The sequence below is a fragment of the Salvelinus fontinalis genome, chromosome 10 (genome assembly GCF_029448725.1).
Source record: "Salvelinus fontinalis isolate EN_2023a chromosome 10, ASM2944872v1, whole genome shotgun sequence".
In the NCBI taxonomy this organism is placed as follows: domain Eukaryota; kingdom Metazoa; phylum Chordata; class Actinopteri; order Salmoniformes; family Salmonidae; genus Salvelinus; species Salvelinus fontinalis.
The window spans coordinates 37,684,171-37,706,484 of record NC_074674.1 but is presented as its reverse complement, the minus strand read 5'-3'; the positions used below and the strand labels follow the sequence as shown (position 1 = coordinate 37,706,484).

Genomic DNA, 22,314 nt, shown 5'->3' with positions numbered 1-22,314 from the left:
CGCTGGTCTGGGCGTGGTGTCTGTTGATCTGTGGCTCCTGTGTGAGGTGTTGGGGCTGCGGTTGAGGGCGATGTCCTTTAGGGTCCGGGCGAAGGTGGGCACTACTGCCTTGTATAGGTGGACGTATACAAGGCAGTGTTCTCTCTCCCTATGCTCAGAAAAGCGGAAGTAGAGGCATCCAAGTTCTAAGCTCTCTCTCTTCATCTCTCTCTTGTTTGGATTGACTTCCAGGTTGCTCAAGGCAGATGGTGGGAAAGAAGGGAAGTTGCAACCGGTTGCACAGGAATCTCCTACTACCTTAAGCTTGAATACATCATCCCTCTCAATATACTCTCACAATCATGCTGTTATGACTTCTGCTGTAGGCTTCTGGGGAGCGCTGCCCCCAACAGTCTTCCCCGATTCCTTTGTTTAAAGCTGCAATATGTAACTATTTGGGGACCCGACCAAATTCACATAGAAATAGCTTGTTTTGTCACATAAACTGAAATTAGGCGAACTATTAGAATTTTAGCAAACAGAAAATGCCAGTGCAATTTCTGCATAGTGCACCTTTAACATAAACACCAATGACCTATCTGTGTCTTGTACAGCTGCAGAGGCCCGCTTCCCAAAATAAACAAGATGGAAAAACAGTTAGACAGGGCCAGAAACATAAAACACCAAACAAAAGTTGAGAGAGCTCAGAGGAGAGAAACACAGTGTGATGATCGGAGTGTCCCCTCTTCGTTTGCATCTGGGGCCTGTTTCGTTTCAGAGCACACTGTGCCCATCTAACTTGATTTCAAGATGTGGAGACAAGAGGTAGAGGGATCAGGGAAATTATACCCAAGGAGAACAAAGTGCTGCTATCAAATGCACATCACAGCGATGGTCCCTGGGAAGGCGGGCTGCAGACCCCTGGACCCTCTGAAGACTCATTTACTGCCTCTCTGAGATCTCCTCCGAACAGCGCAACATAAAAGTCTCCAACTGTGATGATGGATTCATAAAGGCATGCTTAGCGTGCGTCTGTCGAGGCTACCCGGGGCCACAGACAAACATAAACAGCATAGTCTCTATTGGCAGCAGGGCCGCTTATGGAACATTCATGTGGACTCAGCCTCCATGTGGACATAGCTGATTTAATTTAATCTCTTCACTTTCCCACTAATAGGCTTTTCTTTTTACTCTATATTAATACTCACCTAAGACAAGGACTCAACTAAGTGAATCCCCTTTGCAAAATGAAACACCTGCAAAGTTTACTAACAGCTGTTCATGGTAACCCTAAAGTGTTCTCTGCTAACCCTAATGGGATGTAGGGTTGACTATACCCCTCACACATTCTTAAGTGAGGGACTCAAGGCTGTACTTATGTCTGTCCATAAATTAAGGAGTGCTTCAACTGCTGAACATATTAGTATGTGTCAGTGGGTTCGGACGTGTGCATGCAACTGATTGACCTGCCAGTGTGTGTGTGTGTGTGTGTGTGTGTGTGTGTGTATGTGTGTGTGTGTGTTTCCCCCATGCATGTCTTCCGTGCTGCTTAATGTGTTATGGTTCTGAGTCTTTATGACTAATTGTCATGTCTACAGAAGGATTAGGAGTGGTCTGTCTGTCTGACTGTTAGCTAACCGCCCCAGACTATAAGCACCAGACAGACCAACTGGTCAATGGCTCCAGTCTCCTCCAGTTTCTGTGTGACACAAACACCACGATGGTCGGTTGGTTGGTTGTGATGCTCGTTATTCACCATGACCACGTTTTCCTCCATTGCAAAAGGCCTCATGACAAACGGAACAATTACGGAAACAATAATACTAGCATCCACCACTTCCACCCTGGTGAGACCAAAATATGTGCCGCCCGCCTAATACGAGCCAGCTGTGTTCTGGCTGGGGGGAATTAAAACACGGCCTATATAAGTCCCATTGCCAATGGGAGTACAGACACTCAGGGAAAGTATGTGGTGCTGGCCGGATGATATTTGTCAAGTCATTCTTGTTTAGGAAAGATGCAAATATTACAACAATGCCACTGGTTAACAATGTGTTTTTTTTATGGTAAGGCGAATTCTGAACTCATGAAAGTATGGTCAATTTGGTTAGAACAAGCTACGAGTCAAAAGGAGAACAATGTATAGGTAAGAAGACAACAGTAGAGGTGAGAAGGTTTTGAACGTGGCGACAACTCAACAGACTCAGTCTCTGAGGTTGATGTAAAGGGCAACAGCAACACTTACCACAGAGAAGTGAACAACAGAACAAAAACGAATACATCTGTCTTTCCTCCTATTTTATCTTTAATTTCTACCTTGTTATTTAGCCTACTTTTCATTTCACCCTTGGAATGGTGCAAAGCCATAGTAAATATGGGCCCGTATTAATAAAGCGTCTCAGAGTAGGAGTGCTGATCTAGGATCAGTTCTGCCTTTTAGATCATAATGAATAAGAATACATGGACAGTGGGGACATGATTCTAGATCAGCACTCCTACTCTGAGAGGCTTTATGAATACGGGCTCATGTCCAAAGTATTTTAGGTTGGGGCATCTTACTTGTAGAGGCTGTCGGGTTCCAGGCACTTGAAGACCAGCGAGTAGAGCACAGAGTGAGGATGGTCTCCATTCCTCCGACCCGCCACCACACAGGACGAACCCAAACCTGAGAACAGGTCATCCACCAGACTTAACACCTCACCTACAGGAGATGGGAGGAGAAAGAGAGAGAGAAAGAAAGAGACAGAAGATGTAGAATGAGAGAAAGTGAGTGAATATATGTATGGAGAGGAAGAGAAAGATGGAGAAACAATCACAGGGTTAATAGACTTACTGTACATTGACCAGATTGGAACCCATGTCCTGTTCCTCTTAAATAAAGTGCCAAATCTACCAGAAGGGCCACAAGTCTGCTGTTTTGTCCTATCATGCACTCTCACCTATTGTTCTTCCGTGATATGTTTTACAAAACAAACACATGCCAAGCTAGCCTTGGGTCACATGGCACATGTTTCAACAGAAAACAGACACAAGTGCAATGAAAAGTAATGAATTAAGTTTTAAGAGGGAGATTCTTTCCAGCATCGATCCTTCCACTTGGCGCTTAATTGTGTTCCAAGTCATTCCGAGTTTCACTTCAGCTCAGCCCAGAGGGAAAGATTTCTGCAGCACAAACCCTGAGGCAAAATGAAATCAGACTTCCTCTGGCAGTCGGCCCTACACGGTACATTATAGAACTGTAAGAAAACAGGACTTTCTCCTTTATGGCCACATGGTACTGTTACAATGATATCTCACTGAGAACCCCTGTGTCTCACAAACACCAGTTCACAAGTTGTGAAATATCTTTCATGTCAGCTTAATGGAAAATAATGACACACTTGTTCATTCAGACATGCACCAAACCGTTTCCAGCGCTCAGAGGGGTGGTGGAAAAGAGAGAGAGCTGTCGAAACAGTTTAAAAGCTCTAAAATGTTGGGGATTTCAAACGATTTCTACAAGATGTAAAGGGAGCTTAGCTTCAGCTTATGACATGCAGGCCAACTTATAAACACAGGGAATATGTCTGTCCGGTGGGGCAGGAGGTGATGGCAAGGAGGGTTGCAAAAGAGAGGAGCAAAGAAGTGAACGAATGAAAGATTTGACATGTTCCCAGAAAGGGGTCTGTGTATAGTAGGTTTCCCAAACACATTCCTATACTTCGAGTCTCCCTGTGCCAGGTTTACTATTTCGAAGGTTTTCTCTTTCTAAACATGCAATGCAAATTGAACCTTTATTTATTCACAGGAGGAGAGCCAGCAGAACAAGTACACTATAGGTTGTTTTTCCTGCTGGACTGAAATCCTCTTTTGAGAAACATGCTGAAATAGGCCTAACTGGAATTGTCTTGGAATTTTCTTGATCCTCCACCGATATAATTGATGATTTACTTGAAAGTTTATGTTATGCTTGTGTACATTTCCTCTCCGGGATGAATTACTTTACGTATATTCAGTCCACATGTTGTGAATGAAAGCATATATACAAGCAGTCTTTGCACATTCATAGTAAATGAAGTCCGGTGGGGCAGGAGGTGATGGCAAGGAGGGTTGCAGAAGAGAGGAGGAAAGAAGAAGTGAACGAATGAAAGATTTGACATGTTCCCAGAAACACAATCCACGCAATCTCTGGTGGAGACCACCAGAACAGTCAGTAAACAATACATTGCCAGATCCTTCTTTGAAAAATCCATGTTAATCCAACCAAAAATGAAATAAGAGAGCACATCGACACTAGTTCAAACACACTATGCTTACACATCACAGGCTTTGTCCATAAAGGCTGATACCTTGTTTAATAAGAGCACTTGGCAAAAATAACACTTAAAATGACATAGACCTCTGTAAGCGAATGGTACTCGGCACACGGTAAATTACTGTCCCGAAACCATGTAAAAGTGTTTACATGCTTGACCATGTTTTTATGGAGAATGGGATGGGTAAGTATGGGTAAGCCATCTTAGCATAGCCGAGCAGTCCCTTTGATCCTGGGGTCGCAGCTGCACCGTCTTCAGGCGGAGTCAACATGGTCCTTATGATTCCACCGTATGTGTGGCCTTGGCCCGCATACCACCAAGCTGCTGCTGCTCACGATTTATGGAACAGATCTGGGCCCCGTTTCCCAAAAGTATCTTAAGGCTACGTTCATAGTTAGAACTTTCGTAGGAGCATCGTTAGATCTCCCAGCTGTTTCCCAGAACCATCATTACTAAAGTTACTCTTGAAACCACTCGTTATTAGACCACAGCTAAGTACGTCGTTCGATGCTTTTTTTGCCCTTCCACGTCACTTTATACACAGAATATGTCAGCTAAACACAAAATCAAGTTGTTTATCTGTAGGTCTGTGACCACGGTGGAGGACGTTTTGGACCCTTCGTTGCTGCGGGAGTTCCACCGTCTCCATCCGGATCGCCCTGTGCCTCGTCCTCCGGGTCGTCCCCGAGGTCGGTGTCGACGCGCGGCTCAAGGGGGGGGTACTGTCACGACTTCCGCCAAAGTCGGTTCTTCTCCTTGTTCGGGCGGCGTTCGGCGGTCGATGTCACTGGCCTTCTAGCCATCGCCGATCCACTTTTCATTTTCCATTTGTTTTGTCTTTGTTTTACACACCTGGTTTCAATTCCCCAATTACATGTTCATTATTTAACCCTCTGTTTTCCCCATGGTTTTTGTGCGTGATTGTTTTATGTATGTTCGGTCCGTTATTGTGGGCTCGGTATTACGACATGTTATTGGAATATTTGAGTAAAGTTCCTTGTGTTACTCATCTCTGCTGTCCTGCGCCTGACTCCTCTGCACCAGCTACACCCAGACCATTACAAGGGTAAGCAATGGAATAAGCCACCTCAATATTTGTAGCCACAGGGGATATCGCTCTAGGAGCTGATCTATCATCAGTATTGTGGAATAATTTGAATGTTAACTTCTTATGGCTGAAGGGGCAGTATTGAGTAGCTTAGATGAAAGGTGCCCATATCAAACGGCCTGCTCCTCAGTCATAGTTCCTAATATTTGCATATTATTATTAGTATTGGATAGAAAACACTCTAAAGTTTCTAAAACTGTTTGAATTATGTCTGTGAGATTAACAGAACTCATATTGGCAGGCAAAATCCTGAGTTGAAATCAAAACAGGAAGTCAGAAATCTGAGCTTGTCTGTATTCACCAGAGTCCCTTAAGAAATCCACTTGAGTTATGAATGATGTTGCACTGCCTAGGGGTTCCACTAGATTTCAACCATCAATAGAAATTCCAATGAGACTTCTATGATGTTGTGGGAGAGAATGAGAGCAGAATCAGTCAGGTGTCCATCAAGCAGCCATTTCCTGATCATGCCTTTTCTTCATGCAAGACACAGACGTTCCATTACTCACGCAGACAAGATCGAATACTCCGGTTGGAACTTTATTGAAGCGATATGTTAAAAACATCCTAATGATTGATTCAGTACTTAGTTTGAAATGTTTCTTCGACCGGTAATATCACATTTCACAAGTTTTTGTCCGATACAACGCTGACCAGAATTAGCGTTTGGATATGTAAACCAGACGCGCTAACAAAAGAAGGTATTTGGACATAAATAACGGATTTTCTAGAACAAAACAAACATTTATTGTGGACCTGGGATTCCTGGTGTGCTTTCTGATCTAGATCATCAAAGGTAATGGAATATTTATCATATTTATCATCATCATATTTATCATCATTATTATTTTATTGTTTATAGTGACGCCATCTTTGCAGCTGTGGTATGCTGTTTTTGAGCGCCGTCTCAGATTATAGCGTGCATAACTTTTTCCGTAAAGTTTTTTTGAAATCTGACATAGTGGTTGCATTAAGGAGAGGTATATCTATAATTCAATCTGTATAACTTGTATTATCATCTATATTTATGATGAGTATTTCTGTTGAAACGATGGGCTATGCAAAGTCACTTGATGTATTTACATTTAGTGAATCTTGTAGCCTCAATGTAAACTCAGATTGTTTTATTTAAATATGAATTTAATCAAACAAAACATGCATGTATTGTGTAACATGAAGTCCTATGAGTGTCATCTGATGAAAATAATCAAAGGTTAGTGATTCATTTTATCTCTATTCTGGTTTTTGTGAAGCTATCTTTAGCTGGGAAAAATGGCTGTGATTATTGTGGTTTTGTGGTGACCTAACATAATCGTTTGTAGTGCTTTCGCTGAAAAGCCTATTTGAAATCGGACACTTTGGTGGGATTAACAACAAGATTACCTTTAAAATGATATAAGACACATGAATGTCTGAGGAATTTTAATTATGAGATTTCTGTTTTTTGAATTTGGCGCCCTGCACTTGGACTGGCTGTTGTCATATCGGTCCCGTTACCGGGACTGCAGCCATTAGAAGTTTTAAGGTGAGATTGTAAAGGGAGAACACTGATCCAAAAGTAGTGCTTTCTTCTTTCGATCCTTTCGATGCCTCAACGACGCACATAGCAAACGTTCTGTCTGTGTGGTGTTTTTGGAAATGCATGTTACATACTCGACAGTGGTAGGAAAGATGCATCATTAAAACACACGGAAGCCTAAGTTCCATCGCTTTTGGGAAACCAGGCCCAGCTCTTCATTCACCGTTTTCCTCTCATTTAATTGCTTATCTCTTTAATATTTTTTCTTGTTGTTGTTCTTTTGTGCTTTTTCATTAGTTCGTCTACACTGTTATGGTAGGCCATCTGTTTCGCGTTAACAGTTAATTGCGATGCGAGCGAAGCAATGACAATGTGTCATTAGGGGCTACCATAAACTGGAAGAATGATTTGGTGATGTTCAATGGGATAGAATGTGTTTTAGAATGTCTTAGCCTAGCTAGAATGTTACATTTTTCAGACATTTTTTTTTAACGTTTTACAAAAGCAATAACAAGGCAGGATTAGGGAAGCGTTCAGGTTTACCTTTCCTCGCAGTTAGCATATTCCGAAAGCCAAGTATGCTAACAGTCAAATGAATTAGCTTCCAATACTCTACTCAGCAAACTGGATGCAGTTTATCACAGTGCCATCCGTTTTGTTACTAAAGCACCTTATACGACCCACCACTGCGACCTGTATGCCCTAGTCGGCTGGCCCTCGCTACATGTTCGTCGTCAGACCCACTGGCTCCAGGTCATCTACAAGGCTATGCTAGGTAAAGTGCCACCTTATCTCAGTTCACTGGTCACGATGGCTACACCCACCCGTAGCACGCGCTCCAGCAGGTGCATCTCACTGATCATCCCTAAAGCCAAAACCTCATTTGGACGCCTTTCCTTCCAGTTCTCTGCTGCCTGCGACTGGAACGAATTGCAAAAATCTCTGAAGTTGGAGACTTTTATCTCCCTCAACAACTTTAAAAATCTGCTATCCGAGCAGCTAACCGATCGCTGCAGCTGTACATAGTCCATCTGTAAACTACCCACCCAATTTACCTACCTCACCCCCATACTGCTTTTATTTATTTACTTTTCTGCTCTTTTGCACACCAGTATCTCTTCTTGCACATGATCATCTGATGATTTATCACTCCAGTGTTAATCTGCTAAATTGTAATTATTCGATTTATTGCCTACCTCATGCCTTTTGCACACATTGTATATAGATTCTCTTTTTTCTACCATGTTATTGACTTGTTTATTGCTTACTCCATGTGTAACTCTGTGTTGTTGTCTGTTCACACTGCTATGCTTTCTCTTGGCCAGGTCGCAGTTGCAAATGAGAACTTGTTCTCAACTAGCCTACCTGGTTAAATAAAGGTGAAATAAAAAATTGTGAAACAGTAAATTGTCCCTATCAGAACACTTGATCTTTAGCATAAACAAACCATAATGATGTATTTAACATTGACTCTTGCCCCAATACAGCATGCCTCAGAATGCCTTTCCAGTCTATTCTTCCCTTTCAATGGCACGACTATGAAAGGAATGCCCCGGACACGCCATAAATCTGCTGCTTCATGCAGGCTAAAAGTAGAAAGAGACGCAGCGCAGAAAAGGAAGGTCGAAGGGCAAAGGGGGGAGGAGGGAGAGAGAAAAGTCGGAAGTTTAATGTTTCTGGATGTGGTCTGTGAAGGAATGATGTCTTTGTATGTTTTGATAATCAGAATAAATCAGGGGCTGATGCGTGACTTGGTGCAGTCTAGATCAAGGATATCCATTTATAGATGTGTAATTATCACATAATTGTGAGTTTCAAAAAGGCCAAAGACAAACAGCAGGGCTCACGCTCCTGTCTCTCAGCCAGCCTGCCCACCCATGGCTGTCCTGTCCACTCACAAAATACTGAACACCACCAGAGAGAGTGAGAGCTCACTGCACTGAGGCTAACCGCCACAAACACACGCACGCGTGCACAAACACACATGTACAAACACAGGCACGCGCACACACCCTTACACACACACATGCACGCACGCACACACACACACAAACACACACACACACATTCCCCACTGGGCACAGACGTTGATTTACATTTGGTTGAGTTGTCAACTAACCTGAATTCAAAAGTGAAATCAATCAAAAAAGTAACTATGACATTGGATTTAGGTTTAAAGTTAGGTGAGAAAAAGACAAAATTCCCATACGTTGATGACTTTTTTCAAATCCAATTTCCACGTTGATTTAATGCCATCACATTGAATTGTTTTGTTGAAATGACCTGGAAAAAACGTTGGGCCACTCCGTCCTCCACTGTGTTCATCTCACAGGAGCCCTAAGATGCAGACCACACCGGTCTGTTGTGTCTGTTGCGTTGCAAAATAAATGTACACATACAGTGGCAAGAAAAAGTATGTGAACCCTTTGGAAATACATGGATTTCTAGATAAATTGGTCATATAATTTGATCTGATCTTCATCCAGGTCACAACAATAGACAAACACAGTCTGCTTAAACTAATAATACACAAACAATGATACGTTTTCATGTCTGGTAAAATCATCATCTCTCTCTGAGGACATTGCTCTCTAATGACTGGTCAGGAACAGCAGTTTATCTTTAGACTCTTCAGCAGATAACCAGGGAAACAGGAGGACAAGAGAAAAAAAGAGAGACCAGATATGTTTGTATGGGCCCATTCAAAGTACCTTAACACCCCTTCTCCCTGCTACTGGTAGTGACACATCTTAACAGCTGCAGCACCTTACCCAGCCCCAATGTAAATTGTCCTGTTCAAAAATCTACCTCTTTCATCAGCCTGAGACACTGTCCCCCCGCCTTATGCACAATCTCAGGCCCTTCCTATATGCAGCCTAACAATGAACAACCTAATAGCCCCAGCCCTAAACCTGGCCTCTAATCCTGCCTAAGACTCAGCCTATAACCCCTTCCCCAGCCCTAGACCCATCCTCTTTCTCTATACCCATCCCTAGCCGCCTTTCCTTTACCCCCTTTACCCTCTTGGTTTCTCCCCTGCCTCTGTGAGTAGCTAGCCTGGCGCTGGCAGGGGCCTCGTTTACCTTAGCTCACCCCTTTTAGGTAACACCTCAGCCCTGCCAAAACTTTGCTGTCAGCCCACTGTACGAGAAAGTACAGAGCGCAGCACGAGCGCTCCTGCCTGCCTTCATTCATTCAGCGCTGTGCAGAGAGGGAAGGGGCAGAGGGAGAAGGAGAGGTGGAGATGGGAGGGAAAGTGGGATGGAGGAGGAGTGTAGGGGAGGGGTAGGTTGGCGGCGGGCTGCCAGCACGGTTACGCACCGCTGCTGCTTTTTATTCCAGTCCTGTGGGGTTCCGCGACGGGGGTGCGAAAAGCAGGCAGCACCACACCACACCACAAGGGAGGGGGAACCTCGCTTTCCTGTGAGCCTACAATCGCACATACCGCACGCACACACACATGCAGGCATACACACACAGAGGGATACACACTCAAGCGTAGCTGGATACACACTCACACGCAAGCACACACTCAGATGGATACACCACTCGAAAGTCACACTTGCACTTTCTCCTTCTCACACTCACAGATGGTAACACTAAAACACAGAGATACTCACTTACACTCCCTCATAGACACACACAGCCAGGGATGGTTCTAAAGTGCCTGTATAGAAGGGATACTGCACAGGGAGAGAGAACACAGCAGCTAAGAGGGAGAGTATGTAACCTATACAAGGGAGGGAGGGACTTAGGGAGGGCTCCCATCTCTCTGAGTAAGGTGGCTTTGGAAGCAGTGGGTCTTTAAGGGTGTGTGTGTGTTACATATTCTGGTCAGGCATTACAGTATGTCTGGGTCACAGACATGGGAATTATGTGGCCTGCCCTCCAAGACACACTGAATTCACCTCTGACAATACACACAAATATAAGTCCAAAACAGCTCAGGACAGGAATAATAAGGCACTGATGATTATGGAACCTGTTAAGAAGGAAACTTAATTCATTTGGCCCCCATTGCCAAAACACTCCTTCCACACTCCTGTCACGTGACAGTGGATCTGCCTTTGGAAGGCAACTAAACAATATTAGGCCTTTCCTTCAGTCACAAGTGGCTGGATGTGCAAAGAGTGTGCAAAGCTGTCATTTGGGGTGGCAGGTAGCCTAGTGTTTAGAGCGTTAGGCCAGTAACAGAAAGGTTGCTGGATCGAATCCCTGACCTGACAAGGTAAAAATCTGTCGTTCCGCCCCTGAACAAGGCAGTTAACACACTGTTCCCCGGTAGGCCGTCATTGTAAATAACAATTTGTTCTTGCCTAGTTAAATAAAGGTTAAAAAAAAATCAAGCCAAAGGGTGGCGACTTTGAAGAATATAAAATATATTTTCGTTTGCTTAACACTTTTTTGGTTACTACACAATTCCATATGTGTTATTTCTTAGTTTTTATATCTTCACTATTATTCTACAATGTAGAAAATAGTAAAATAAATAATAAAGTCTTGAATGAGTAGATGTGTCCACACTTTTTACTGGTACTGTATTTCTGTGAAGTTTTTTAATACATTTGAAGGTAATTTTTTATGTATTATTTTTTGTATTTTACAAAAAATTATTTCGATCTTGTCTCATTGCTGCAACTCCCCAACTGGCTCTGGAGAGGCGAAGGTGTGTCCTCCGAAACATGACCTGCTTCACCGCACTCCTTTTTAAGGAAATATCTGCAGTCAACTTGTGCAATACATTAGGAAATAAAGCATATTGCATTCCCCATTTCACCTGTCACATTATCTTTCATTATGAAGCTTACCGGTAGTCTCTAGTCACATGGTGTTTGTTTACAAACACACAACAATGAGAGACCAGAGCCTTGTAAGTCACTCACTGTTGTGCAGCACGTGCCAGGTGAAAATGGAATTCACAACTAATGTTTTCCTGCAAAATATCTTATGACTATTTAATGAACAGTCTAAAATGTGCTAAATGCTCTGCAGTTGTGCATTTGGTTTGCTAATTTAGTAGATAGTTATCTAGCTAAGTGGTTAGCTTTTTGCTAAATCAAACTTCTCTTGTTAACAGCAGAGCACCCCTTCTGGATCAAGAGCCTTGCTGTCTAATATGTATTTTGTGCATAGCATTTCTGAGTTACTTGTATAACTTTATGAGCTGAGATGTCTTTCCTGCAAATAGTTTGTCAGAGACTATAAAAAGTTCTCAAATGTGTTCATTAGCAGTTAGCTAGCATTTGCCATGGGATTGTGCATGTACTTGTTAGCATTGCTAACCATCAGATTAGAGAGGTTCAGTGGGGTTTGAAAATAAGTGACCCTTGTGTTCAGTGCCAGTATTACCGAATATCTCGAGATGGCACAAGGTCGGTATGAAGGTGTGACAATCTGGATACCGCCCAAACCTAGCTCTGGGATTAGCTCTGTGCCTCCAGAGGGGCTCTGGTCTGCTCCCTGTCAACCTGGCTGTCAATACCAAGGCGAAACCAGGCACAGCTAGCAAAGTTTAGGCCAGCCAAAACTCTATTACGGGGTAAACCATATTGCGTGATCTCCAGTTTACATGGTGATTAAAACCTCATGACAAATGACATGTGACTTCTCCTTAAAGTAAGCAGAGAGAGGAACAAGTCATCACTGGGGAACGTGAGGGAGAATGGAGGAGTACGGACCGGGAGACTGGAAACATTTCAGTTCCCCCCACTTTCTGACTCCCCCTATCCCACCAATTTGATCTTATTTGTCCCTACTGTATGTGGGTGAGGGTGTGGTGCATGGTAGCCTGCTGCTTTGTGTTGGAAGGCCAGACCTCCTCTTCAGAGAGCGGAGCCTGCCTGACATATCATTTCAATTACACTGTTCAATGCAGGCAGAATATAATTGCTCTAGCTATTAGCTCGCTGTGTGTGCCTCCTCGGTCGGTGTGGTGTGTGTGCCCTGGGGTCGTTGGGTTCACTCATTAACTTTTTCTTCCCAAAGCGGAGGAGAGGGGAGTCCAAACTAGAGTAGTACTGTGACTATAAAGACAAATAGGGAGTCGATGCTTGTTCAGTCATGTGTGGTTTAAACAGCTCTGGAAATTCTCTTGAACTTCACATTTTCGGTAACTTTCTTGAATTTGGAAAATTTCTGGAATTCTCTTAAATTGTGTTTATCATTTTAGGTGAGCGCATGTTGGAGTTAACACACATTTCCTATTGGTGTCACGTTGCAAAACGCCTTTATTATGCGCTAAAACATGTTCTTGCAGTATAAGATAAATGTTTCACCCTAACCGGAGAACCGGGATGCAGGATTTGCTTGAGTAGCGTCCTCCTAAGTGTGTAAAAGTTTTGCAATGTGTCTGTCTGATTAAACAGACAGACAGCATTTCTGGGGCTTGGCCCAGTTGTCTCTCACTCATGTCTGTCCCTCTCTCCAAGACACCCTAAGGTTGGCCCTTAAAAGTACAAGGGGAGCTAACATTAATGATATGCATGTCAATCTCTCATGGCACAAAGTAGAAGAGAAACTGACTTCATCACTACTTGTTTTTTTAAGAAGTGTTGACAAGCTGAATGTACCGAGCTGTCTGTTTAAACTACAAGCACACAGCTCGGACACCCATGCATACCCCACAAGACATGCCACCAGAGGACTCTTCACAATCCTCAAGTCCAGAACAGACTATGTGAAGCGCATAGTACTACATAGAGCCATGACTACATGGCAGAGAGAACAGTATATGGCTTGGGTGGCTGGAGTCTAATGATTTTCGGGTGGCATCCTTTCACGCCACCTGATATAGAGATCCTGGATGGCAGGGAGCTCGGCCCCAGTGATGTACTGGGCTGTCCGCACCACACTCTGTAGCGGCATGCGATCGAGGGCGTTGCTGTTTCCATACCAAGCAGTGATGCAGCCAGTCAAGATGCTCTCAATGGTGCAGCTGTAGAATGTTTTGAGGATTTCAAGGCCCATGCCAAATCTTTTCAACTTCCTGAGGGGGAAGAGGCGCTGTCACGCCTTCTTCACAACTGTGGGTGTGTTAGTGGACCATTTTGAAGCTCTAGACCAGCTCCACTGCAGCCCCGTCGATGTGGATGGATGGGGACATGCTCGCCTCTCCCCCATGTTTCCTGTAGTCCATGATCAGCTCCTTGGTTTTACTGACATTGGGGGAGAGGTTGTTGTCCCTGCCAGGTCACTGACCTCCTCCCTGTAGGCTGTCTCATCGTCGCCAGTGATCAAACCTAGCAACATCAGGGACTACAGGAGGGGACTAAGCACACACCCTTGTGGGGCCTCCGTGTTGAGGGTCAGCGTGTCGGAGTTGATGTTGCCTGCCCTCACCACTTCGGGTCGGCCCGTCAAGAATTCCGGTATCCAGTTGTAGAAGGAAGTGTTTTGTCCCAGGGTCCTAAGCTTGGTGACGGACTTGGAGGACAAATGGTATTGAACACTGAGCTGTAATCAATGAGCAGCATTCTCACATAGGTATTCTTCTTATCTACAGTGGCAAGAAAAAGTATGTGAACCCTTTGGAATTACCCGGATTTCTGCATAAATTGGTCATCAAATGTGATCTGATCTTCATCTAAGTCACAACAATAGACAAACATAGTGTGCTTAAACTAATAACACACAAATTATTGTATTTTCTTGTCTATATTGAATACATTATTTAAACATTCACAGTGAAGGTTGGAGAAAGTATGTGAACCCCTAGGCTAATGACCTCCAAAAGCTAATTGGAGTCAAAAGTCAGCTTATCTGGAGTCCAATCAATGAGACGAGATTGGAGATGTTGGTTAGAGCTGCCTTGCCCTATAAAAAACACTCACAAGAAGCCTTTCCTAATGTGAACCATGCCTTGAACAAAAGAGATCTCAGAAGACCTAAGATTAAGAATTGTTGACTTGCATAAAGCTGGAAAGGGTTACAAAAGTATCTCTAAAAGCCTTGATGTTCATCAGTCCACAGTAAGACAAATTGTATTTAAACTGAAAAAGTTCAGCACTGTTGCTACTCTCCCTAGGAGTTGCCGTCCTGCAAAGATGACTGCAAGAGATGAGCGCAGAATGCTCAATGAGGTTAAGAAGAATCCTAGAGTGTCACCTAAAGACTTACAGAAATCTCTGGAACATGCTAACATCTCTGTTGAAGAGTCTACGATACGTAAAACACTAAACAAGAATGGTGTTCAAGACATTTTGCAGGAGAATGTTAGGCTATCTGTCTGCCAACTGAAGCTCAACAGAAGTTGGGTGATGCAACAGGACAACGATCTAAATCACAGAAGTAAATCAACAACAGAATGGCTTCAACAGAAGAAAATACACTTTCTGGAGTGGCCCGGTCAGAGTCCTGACCTCAACCCGATTGAGATGCTGTGGCATGACCTCAAGAGAGCAGTTCACACCAGATAACCCAAGAATATTGCTGAACTGAAACAGTTTTGTAAAGAGGAATGGTCCAAAATTACTCCTGACTACAGAAAACATTTGGTTGAGATTATTGCTGCCAAAGGAGGGTCAACCAGTTATTAAATCCATGTTTGTGTCTTATTAGTTTAAGCAGACTGTGTTTGTCTATTGTTGTGACCTGGATGAAGATCAGATCAAATTATATGACCAATTTATGCAGAAATCCAGGTATTTCCAAAGGGTTCACATTATTTTTCTTGCCACTGTAGGTGGGTGAGGGCAGTGTGGAGTGCAATTAAGATTGCGTTGTCTATGGATCTGTTGAGTCGGTGGGGGTCCTCACACACGGTACGGTGGTGTTATTATCAAAGCGTGCATAAAATGCATTGAGTTTGTCTGGAAGAGAAGCATCATTGGGCGGCTCACGGCTGGGTCTTCCTTCGTAAGCTGTAATGGACTATAGCCCCATCCACATGCTGCAGGCGTCGGAGCCTATGTAGTATGATTCTACCTTATTCCTATATTGTTCTTTTGCTCGTTTGATGACTCTACAGAGGTCGTAGTGGGACTTCTGGTGCTGGTGCCTGTCCTCAACCGTAGCCTCTGGGTTGTCTGCAATAGTCCTGTCCTTTAGCTTAGCGCCAAACTCTGTGTTAATCCAGGGATTTTGATTGGGGAAGCGCCAACCTTCACTGTGGGTACAACGTCGCCAATGCATTTCCTTATGAAGCCGGTGACGGAGGAATCTAGCTCATCAATGTTATCGGCGGAGTCTTGGAACATATACCAATCATCCCTAGCAAAGCAGTCCTGGTTGTTTCTAGCCTCGTACAGTTGTTTAAGTGCCAGCTTGTTATATTTCTTGTCCTGAGGTAGAACGTATACAACAGTCAAGATAACAGCTGAAAACTCCCTCGGGAGGTAAAAGGTTGGCATTTCACCATCAGGTATTCCAAAACGGATGAACAATGGGTCGAGACTGCGCTTGAGTCAGTACACCATTTGTTGTTGATGAAGAGGCAAACCCCTCACCCTCTCGATTTCCCTGACTTTGCTGTTTATTATACTAATCAGTCAGAGAGTTTCCATTCACTTATGCTGATGCAGCCACAGACACTTTTCCCCAGTGTCCAAGAGGCTCCCTCTTTCATCTGTACTGGCAAGATAACCCTACGTTGGTTCTCTGCCGGTTTAAATGCTTTCAGACAACGTGTTGGTTTTCATTTCACTTAAGATCAATGCGGGGGCTCAGGGACGCCCAACGATTTCACATTCATTAGAGACCACAAGAAAAAATACACTCCCGTCATCACATGGTGGCCTGGAAATATGCCCTGTGTACCAAAGGATTTCGCCCATCCCTTCAGAACGTTGTGGCCTTTCACAGAAAACTGCCAGTAAAGACCAGCATAGTGCAAGAGATCCTTTGAAGATCTACGTGGATTGCAATGACGTTATTTCGAGTAGCTAGTACACTGCAGTTAACCCGAGTGGGAACGAACGCCCTGCAATGATATTAACTGAAAGTTGACCCAAACTAAGCTATATGGACTGGCATCTACAAAACTCTCCTGCAGCCCTGTCTGTCCCATGGTGGTGGTCGGACATATACAAGACAGCAGGTAAAGATGGAGGTTTGGGTCTGTACAGTATACAGTACTGGCCTTCTGGGCCCATTACAAATGAGAGAAAGAGAGGGATAAAAGAGAGACATGATAAAGGTTAGAAACTGGAGTGAGGGATTGAAGACAGTGAGAAACAGAGATAAAGAATTTGAAACAGTTTACAGTGAAGGCATCTGCGGTAAGCATTATCACAACCTTCCTCTTCTCTTCTCCTCTCTTCTCCTCTCCTCTCCTCTCCTCTCCTCTCCTCTCCTCTCCTCTCCTGAGTAAGCCCCAGGTAATAAAGACTAGAGCAGCCTAATACAGTTTAGCAGAGAGAGCCTAGCATGGCCTGTTTGATTTATGTGCAGTGAGGCTTGGTCAGCCATCGCACAGCGAACAGCCCCTCCAGGGCTCTCAGCCTGGGGCAGAGAGCCAAGCACTCCTAACCTCTCCCACTGACTGGAGGCCACCAGGGACCCCCACAGCCCATGCAGGGGCCACAGTGACTGACCACAGAACTAGGACCTGGACTACCCTACTCCCACTCAAAATCCTTGGCACAGGCTGTCTTGAGTAATCCAGCGATAAGGTCCAGAGAGAGTGAGGGCTGAGGAGAGAAGAGGGGAGAGCAAAGGAGGAAGAAAGAGAAATGGAGAGAGAGAGAGAGAGAGCGAGAGAGAAACATGCGAGAGTGTTCTGACATGTCAGGGCGCCCTCACATGCATCTCTCCTCCAGTTCACCCTGATCAATGAGTTTCTGGGGTGACTCACCACTTTTTGTTATATTGGATTCCATATACTATGTACCATGTTACATAGACAGTACACATTTCAATGCAAGACTGGTTTTGATACCATTTTATTAGCTTAACATTCATATTACAACGTTATATTCCCCTTTCTGTGAGTCTTGTTTTATAAAATTGATTGTAATGCTTTAATCTGGCATACTGCAAAACTGTACAAGCAAAAAATGATTGCCTATCGAAACCTATGATACATTTATCCCAATGGCATTTGTCTTTGTCAAACTAGTTGAGCAGAGCTAGGCCGTAGCAGACCCTGCAAGAGAGATACTGTCCTAGCATTGTTCCCTCACCTAACCTGCCTTGCAGAAGAATGGGCTCTTTGCATGGACCTCCAATGTGGGACCATTAAATAACCAGCTACCTCTGGAGCAGTCAAACCTTCACCACAGGACACCCATCTGGTCAGCATGGAGCGCCATCATATATTTGGGCTTGCGAGCCTCTTAGTTAAAACAAGAGGGAAAACATAATTGGGTTCTTACCCAAAGGTGTTCTTAGACAGGCTAAGAGTCAAGTCCATATCACAGCCTGTCTATATATGCTGAATTTAATTCTCTCTTTCTCTCCCTTTCTCTCTCTCTCGCTCTCTCTCCCGCTCTCTCGCTCTTTCTCTCCCCTCTCTCTGTCTCTCTCCTTCCGTCAGTTCCACGTCTGGGCAGCTTCTTCTCTCTGTCTTCCCCAACTCACACCCCTGAAAGGCACGCATGCACACACAGATACACACCACTCCCCCATTGCTTTGCCCACACTCACTGTCACACACATTCACTTACAAGACATAAAAAAGGAGAGACAGACCTGACCACAGGAGAAAAGATGAGGAGGAGAAGGCGGTAAAGACACAACAAAATTATGCCTTCTGCCCAGTCCTGAAAAAAAAGTACATTGAAATGCCACAACACAGTCAACTGTTTGTGGCCAAAGTGATACTAAAATGAGGAAAAAAACAGAATGGATAAAACACTTGGTATTGGGGGAGATCAACTTGGGATCAACTTATGATATTTAAGGAGGGAGGTGAGAGGAGGCAGGAACCCTGGGAAATGGGAACGGGTCTCAGTAGGATGAATGGTACTCCAAAAAAGGTCAAGTTGAACATAATTCTCCATATTTTTCTAATCACGCTGAGGAGATGTCTGAAAGAGATAGAGTGCAGCCCTCTTTGGAGGTGAATACAAAATCTTTGGAGTGTCTTGCTGAGCGAGAGAAACACATTGGCAGAAGGATGCAGTATTTATTGTTGAAACAGTGTGTAATGGGAATCGCTCAAAACACCAAGGAGAGATGGAGGGCTAAAATGAAAACAAAGGAGACATTTTTGTGTTTCTTAATCTAGTTAGAAACACAAAGGAAATCTCTGCTATATAGTCTGATTACAAAATGCATACCCCCTAAAACAGGCATGCAACATGCTGGCAAATACACTGCATATACGCACACAGATTCCCACACACACACACCTGTGCACACATGGTCACACATGGTCACACACACACACACACACACACACACACACACACACACACACACACACACACACACACACACACACACACACACACACACACACACACACACACACACACACACTGCAGAAGCACTGCAATTGCCTAGCATGAGTGTTGTTTCAACAGTTAGACCGTGTCAAGTCGGAGACAAACGAGACCTCACAGATATGGGGTTGAAAAAAGGAACACTTGGTGTGGGGCCTTAAAGAATGTTCTCTAAGACGTAAGCTCCAACCCACCTAATACTTCCCATGTACAGGGCCAAGCCACAACCACCAGAAGCCCTAAAAACAACCTGAAGTGGGCCCCAAAAACCACTGCAAAGAAAGTACAAACAAGGAGCTTAAAAGTGAAAGGATGAAAAAACACTTGAAAAGAAGAAAAGATTAGGAGACTTCCCCTTTCCCTCTCTCATCCAAACATGAGTAACGCAGACATGGCAAAGGTAGCAACAATACTTGTGTTTTGACAAAAATAAGGTGATGTCGGCCAGATTCTAAGCTAAACCAAACAGCATACATTCATCTGTTACTCTTTACGATTTTGGAAAAGACAGGAATTGATACATGTTGCCGTTACAAAAAATATATAATCAATGACTCTCACTGAAGATGTTTTTATACAGTTCATGGTGTGTTTTTAAAGGGTATTTATGGTTGTTAATATAACAGCAAAAAGGCCATTAGAAAAATCAAAATGACTGGAATATCATTCCTAAACCTTGAGCTGCATGGATGTAATTTATTTCAGAGTTCTCTCTCCCTCTCTCCCTCGTCTCTCTCTCTCATTGCTAAATATGCCCATTGACAAAGTAAAAAATTACAGGATGACCTTTCGAATAAGAGCTGAACAAGAGTGGGCTAGTCGGGGGAAAGAAACAGGGAGGGGTAGAGAGAGAGAAATATGGAGAAAAGGAGGGAGAGAGCTCCAACATAGGCTGAACCCATAGGTCTGAATTTCAAAAGGCCATTTGCTAATCTGACATCACTGGGTCTATTCAATTCATTACCCAGGACACAATCACCATTATGGCTGCAACCCAGAGATTTGAGCCGCTGCTGCCTTCATTCGACACTAACTCATTGATTAAAAGCTCTCTGGAGAGGCTAAAAGGAAAAGCAAGAGAAAGCCAGCTCTGTCATGGTCGCTGTAGACTAGCTCCCTACATTCCCGCAGAAAGAGCCCAGCTAACCATCATTGTAAATGGCAAAACGATGGATCCCGATGTTATAATTTATAATTATCAGTACAATGCAAGCATTTTTATTTCCATATCAAAATATTTATGGGTAACAATTAAGCACCTTACTGTAATTTATTTCAATTAAAATGGTCAAACAGAACCAAAAAAATAGCTTCTTATAAAATAACAACTTCTCAAGCAAGGATTTTGCGAGGACTATCTGGGAGTGGTCTGAGTGGAGAAGGGGAAACTGAAAACTAGCTGTTATTGGCAGAAAGGTCCTGTAACTAATTGACAAGCCTGTGAAGTCTCCAGGCAGGCCAAATCTCCATCCCACCAAAACAGGCTGACATTTCAGGCAGGTCTTTTCAAACAGCTCTTTCACTAAAAGGGCATTGCCATAATTTTCTAAATTTCACAGTGTTATTCAAATCAAATCAAATGTTATTAGGCACATGCGCCGAATACAACCTTACAGTGAAATGCTTACTTACGAGCCCCTTACCAACAGTGCAGTTTCAAAAAAATACGGACAAGAGATAAAAGTGACAAGTAATTAAAGAGCAGCAGTAAAGAATAACAATATATACAGGGGGATGCCGGTACAGAGTCAATATGCGGGGCATAGAGTGGCAGTGGTGTGGAGGGGAGGGGGGCAATACAAATAGTCTTGGTAGCCATTTGACTAGATGTTCAGGAGTCTTATGGCTTGGGGGTAGAAGCTGTTTAGTCTGTTTGGGAGCATTTTCACGTTTGGATGAAAAGCGTGCCCAGAGTATACTTCCTGCTACTCTGGCCCAGAAGCTAATGTATGCATATTATTAGTAGCATTGGATAGAACACACTCTGATGTTTTTAAAACTGTTTGAATGATGTCTGTGAGTATAACAGAACTCATATGGCAGGTGAAAACCTGAGAACAATCCAACCAGGAAGTGGGAAAGCTGAGGTTTGTAGTTTTTCTCTTTTGCATCATCTGTGGATCTGTTGGGGCAGTATGCAAATTGGAGTGGGTCTAGGGTTTCTGGGATGATGATGTTGATATGAGCCATGACCCTCCTTTCAAAGCACTTCATGGCTACAGACGTGAGTGCTACAGGTCGGTAGTCATTTAGGCAGGTTACATTAGTGTTCTTGGGCACAGGGACTATGGTGGTCTGCTTAAAACATATTGGTATTACAGACTTTGACAGGGAGAGGTTGAAAATGTCAGTGAAGAGACTTGCTAGTTGGTCAGCGCATGCACGCAGTACACGTCCTGGTAATCCGTCTGGCCCTGCGGCCTTGTGAAGTTGACCTGTCTAAAGGTCTTACTCACATCGACTGCGGAGAGCGTGATCACATAGTCTTCCGGTACAGCAGGGGCTCTCATGCATGTTTCAGTGTTATTTGTCTCGATGCGAGCGCAGAAGTAGTATAGCTCGTCTGGTAGGCTCGTGTCACTGTGCAGTTCTCGGCTGTGCTTCCCTTTGTAGTGTGTAATGGTTTGCAAGCCCTGCCACATCCGATGAGTGTCAGAGCCGGGGTGTAGTACGACTCGATCTTAGTCCTGTATTGACGCTTTGCCTGTTTGATGGTTCATCGGAGGGCACAGCGGGATTTCTTATAAGCTTCCGGGTTAGAGTCCCACTCCTTGAAAGCGACAGCTATAGCCTTTAGCTCAGTGCGGATGCTGCCTGTAATCCATAGCTTCTGGTTGGGGTTTGTACGTACAGTCACTGTGGGGACGACTTCATCGATGCACTTATTGATGAAGCCAAAGGCAGATGTGATGTAATCCTCAAGGCCATTGGAGGAATGTGGGAACATATTCCAGTCTGTGCTAGCAAAACAGTCCTGTAGCTTAGCATCGGCTTCATCTGACCACTTTTTTATTGATCTAGTCACTGGTGCTT

General features: G+C 43.9%; 1 protein-coding gene across 5 annotated transcripts in view; it reads right to left on the bottom strand.

The window, feature by feature from the left end:
- LOC129864123 (astrotactin-2-like) overlaps nucleotides 1-22,314 on the bottom strand; it is a 485,619-nt gene that overhangs the window by 37,577 nt on the left and 425,728 nt on the right. For all 5 annotated transcript variants that reach the window (XM_055936743.1, XM_055936745.1, XM_055936746.1 and 2 more), the window contains one exon: nucleotides 2,539-2,680. In XM_055936743.1, coding sequence (XP_055792718.1) covers nucleotides 2,539-2,680 — 142 coding nt within the window. The remainder of the gene's footprint in view (nucleotides 1-2,538; nucleotides 2,681-22,314) is intronic.